A 5,020-nucleotide genomic window follows, 5' to 3' on the forward strand; every position below is an offset into this window, starting at 1 on the left:
AACTCACTCCATTACTTTCAACTTAGAACATAAATATATTAATGAAAAAATAGAAATTCTCCACAAACAATATTTTAAATTTATATGTTATACTTTATAGTATAATTTGTGCAATGCATGCTGGAGGAAACATAGGGAAGTATATGAAATGACATCATGTTGATAATCTCAAGAATTGAACCTGTTTATATGACTTGTGGTTTCAAGTGTGATTGTTCATTGTGTTTGTGATTGTTGGTTAGCTCGAGTACCACACCGGTTTAGGAATACTAATGGCGGGCTAGAATACAATGCCTAGTATGAATACTAATGGTTGACTCATGTACCACGACTGGAATGATAATAACTCTAATTGGCTCAGGTACCATGTCAGTACACTAACATCTTGCGTGTGGATTCCATGAGAGTACCAAATATGTGTTTATGATTCTTTAAGAGGATTGGCATTTGCTTTTGTGATCATGTGGGACATGCATTCAGATATTGTTTGATTCTTGATATTGTGATTGGAAGTGTATGAATTTTGGTGATTGTTGTTATATGTGTTGTTCTGTGTTACTATGTTCTAGTTAGTTGTTTACATTTATATCTTGGACCAGTCGTGTGATCCTACTAGTACAATGTAGTTTATGTACTAATATTGCACTTGTTCTTTCCTTATTGAGTACAGGGCTTCGTCCAACGGCTAATGAGTTACCTCAGTTAAGGGACACTTGATTTCGAATCCAATAGTGATCTATTCTTCCAGGCTACTATGGATGTTTCTTTATCATTCTTGTTCATCTTTTCGGACATAGATACTTTAGACTGTTAGACTTATGTTTTAGTTTCGGTTGTATCCCTATTATTTATTATCTAGTGTTTTGGTACTATGACTTTCAGCTCTTAGGGATTTATTTCCTTACAAAAGTTTTTACTGTTGGATTGATTTTATGGGGACAATTCTTAGTTGGTTCTTACACTATTTTTACTGTTTTATATGATGAATTTGTTTTATAAATTGTGTGTTGGGGGTTAGTTTGAGTTAGTTGTTGATTCTCCCACCAAGTGATTTAGTGTGGGTGTCACTGACGACGGTATGGGTCATAACATTTTGTTTTCTGAGGCACCCACCATAGACGCCTCCACATTCAATATGCTATGATCCGCTCTCCATATTAATTTCTCATTCTTAGGCTTAACCTTTCACAACCTCATAAAAGTTAGTTCCAAAAATGAACCATATTACCCTGGCACATTCACTCTCTGCAAGAATATATATTTAATGGTCTCTTGAAAGTCTACAGAGCAAGCAGATGATCAAATCTACTTGCAATATCATCTGTGTATATTCTACTATAAAGTAATATTGCCATTAAAAAGATGAAAAATTTCAACATAAACCTTTATGCAAGATTTAATTAGTTGAGAAAGAGGAGGTCATGAATTGTTTCATAATTTGTTAGGCAAAGCTACATATGAATAAATCAGAGTCAAGTCTTGATCCAATAAATTAGAAAGAGCATGCGGCAATGAGTGCAGCACAAAAAATAGAGGAGACGGCTTTGAATGTGGCGGCTTCACTAGCGGGTGCCTTAGGAAAGGAAAAGAGGTGAAAGTTGGGTCAAAGAAAAAAAATTGTGTTTTGACCTTTTGCCATTTGAAATTTCCAAGTCAGCAAAATAATTTTTTTTAATGTGACCTTTAAGGTGACATGACATCTATTAATTTTGAGGAGTAAAAATTAGTTAATTCACTAACGGTAAGGATAACTTTTATCCCAAAATCAAACGGATGAGTATTTGATCCACTTCTAATAGTTTAGGGATATTTTTTACCATTTCTCATTTGTAGAATTTATTTTTTTACTTTAGAATCATTTTTAAAAGATTTATTTTTTTGACCAACCATATATAAAAAGTAAAAAATAAAAAATAACTTGTCCCCATCTTACCCCGATATTTAACACACCCGAAGACCTAATTAAAAGAATGATCCATATGATTGTACATTTTCAAAGTCTAATTAGCCCAAGTGTTTTCTGTCTTATTGGAAAATTTCCTAAAGTCGCCATTATTTTTGCAAAACTTCGGCTCTGGTCATGTTTCTCTGTCCCTTAGATTCAATTTGGATCATCAAATTTGCTACTAAACACCTTTTTCATTGACTATAGCCTTTTGGACCATTTGTTTTTAGAGATTAAAATATTTATTTTTAAAATATTATGAATTTTGAGAGAAAATAAATATTTTTTGGAAGTAACAAAATTTGTTTTTCATAAACTAAAAAAATGATTTTTAGTAAAAAGTACTTTTTTAAGAAAAACATTTTTTGACAATACAATTAGAAATACTTTTGAAAAGATTGGATAAACACTAGTTATCGTTCAAAATGCTTTTAAATTTTTTCAACCAAATACAAACTATTTCTCCTTAAAAATATTTTTTTGAAAAGGCGTTATTGATAAAAACATATTTTTCAAACGAGTTAATTATTAGACTATATATAGAATTGGAGGAAGCTTTTGTACGATATACTCAACTCACTCCATTACTTTCAACTTACAACATAAATATATTAATGAAAAAATAGAAATTTTCGACAAACAATATTTTAAATTTATAAGTTATATATATTCCCTTAATTTTTAATTGAGTGATCTATTTTGAGTTGATACAAAGTTATTAAAAAAATTGAATTTTATGATCTAAAATTAACGATTTGTCAAGTGTATCAAAATATTCTTAAATCAAGTGATCTTAGTTAGAAAGTTAAAATTAAAAAGTTATTAAAAAGGAAAAGTTGAGTTATCTTTTTTGAATGAACACTTAAAAAAAGTAGATCAAACAAATTAAAATGAAGCGGGTAATTAATCTGATCTTAAGAAGTTTAAATTAATATTCAAGGTATTAATTTAAAATTTTGGATTCCCACATATCTGTCACTGACCCTACCACTGCTAACACCACCTCTCCACCCTTTGATGTGCCAATAGAGTGCAGTTTTTCCTGTTATATTGGTTTTTGTCATTACCAACTGTGTATACCAAACCCCACCTTTTTTCTCATCATTATATATGTACACACTAGAAATGAAAAAAAAATAAAAAAAAATACGTACTTATTATTAATGTATGATTATTACTTACATGATCTACACGTACTACAGCTGTGTATGAATGTAATTAATCAATCATAGTGTAAAGAGTCAATATATGATACATTTGCACTTTATGCAACTATAAAAAGGTCACTTTGAACCAACTTTTTTAAAGTGTACAAGTTATAATATTCTTTGGAGAACTACATTATTAAATCATGAAGCTTTCTTTTAAACCATTACCCTCATGCACTTTCAAACAAAACCTCCAACAACATACATTAATGATCCAGTGTGTCACCATTACTAAACCAGCAGATAAGTTTACAAGAAATTTAAGCCTCACCAAAAACATCAAAAACATCATTCTTGGCTGGATTAATAATACTGAGCCGACTAGTCAAAATTTAGCTTGGACGGTGCCTAGTTTCTCTGGACAGAGCCCAGAAAAACTAGGCAAGAATTGGATGGAGTATCAAGGAATAAAGAATTGGGAAGGTTTGCTTGATCCACTAGATGATAATTTACGTGGAGAAATAATTCGATATGGACATTTTGTTGAAGCTGCGTATAGAGCATGCAATTTTGATCCTTCTTCTCCTTCATACGCAATGTGCAAATACTCAAGAAAAAAATTGTTTCATCTTTCGGGCTTTTCAGGTACTGGTTATCGTGTTTCCAAGTACTTGAAAGCTACTAGTGGGATTAAGCTTCCAAATTGGGTTGATAAAGCGCCTAAATGGATGTCAAAGCAATCCAGTTGGATTGGTTATGTCGCGATTTGTCATGACCAAAGAGAAATAGCAAGACTAGGGAGAAGAGACGTTGTCATTGCCTTACGAGGCACAGCAACTTGTTTAGAGTGGCTCGAGAATCTACGAGCCACTCTCACTCCTCTCCCTAACATTAAACATACTTGTTCTACCATATGTTGTCCAATGGTCGAAAGTGGTTTCCTAAGCTTATATACATCCAAAATAGATGCACAACAGAGTCTACAAGACATGGTTAGAGAAGAAATAGCCCGAATTAAAAAAATATACGATGGTGAAACTTTAAGCTTCACCATCGCAGGCCACTCCCTTGGGGCCGCGTTAGCCACTCTAACAGCCTACGATATTAAACAATTTTTCAGAGATATACCACTTGTAACAGTCATGTCGTTTGGTGGTCCAAGAGTCGGAAACCATAGTTTCCGATACCATCTTGATAAACAAGGTACCAAAATCTTGCGTATCGTCAACTCAGACGATCTTATAACTAAAATTCCTGGATTCGTCATTGACAACAATGATAATAAATTTGCGGAAAAAAGTGGTCATTGGATCCAAAAGCTTGTGGAAGATAGTCAATGGGTATATGCAGATGTTGGATGTGAACTACGATTAAGTAGTAGTGATTCACCATACTTTAATGGGATTAATATTGCAACTTGTCATGAATTAAATACTTATCTTCATTTGGTTAATAGTTTTGTTAGCTCAAACTGTCCTGTTAGAGCTACTGCAAAAAAAATTATGCACAAAAGTAACAATAATGTGAAATGTACGTAATAGAAATGACGATATAAAGTGTACTTACTAATTTAACATTAACTTTCAATAAAGTCTATTCCTATTTTTTCACCCACCACCCGTCCTTCCATATATCCCTTATGAAACTCAAAAAAGCAAAAAGTGTTTTTTTTTTCATAGATTTTGTATTAAATTTTGAAATTTTATTTTTAAATTCATCTGTTGAATCTGACATATATTTTGAATCAGACTTTGAAAATTTATCTTTAAATATCTGATTGATCATACATTTTGAGTTAGATTCAACAAATTTTCAAGTTCTAAAAACTGACTAGCGGAAATTTCACTTCCCAAGTGAAATGCATATTGTTCAAACACAATTTTAAGTTCCAAAAATCGCAATTTCAAAAACTCAAATTTTAAATTTT

General features: G+C 31.8%; 1 protein-coding gene across 1 annotated transcript; it reads left to right on the plus strand.

The window, feature by feature from the left end:
- Positions 1-3,493: 3,493 nt before the first annotated feature.
- On the plus strand, positions 3,494-4,631 carry LOC125863702 (phospholipase A(1) DAD1, chloroplastic). Its single transcript, XM_049543731.1, has one exon. It carries the CDS (start codon positions 3,546-3,548, stop codon positions 4,629-4,631), a length of 1,086 nt encoding a protein of 361 aa, XP_049399688.1. The 5' UTR covers positions 3,494-3,545.
- The last annotated feature ends 389 nt before the right edge of the window (positions 4,632-5,020 follow it).

Source organism: Solanum stenotomum, chromosome 5 (genome assembly GCF_019186545.1).
Source record: "Solanum stenotomum isolate F172 chromosome 5, ASM1918654v1, whole genome shotgun sequence".
NCBI lineage: Eukaryota > Viridiplantae > Streptophyta > Magnoliopsida > Solanales > Solanaceae > Solanum > Solanum stenotomum.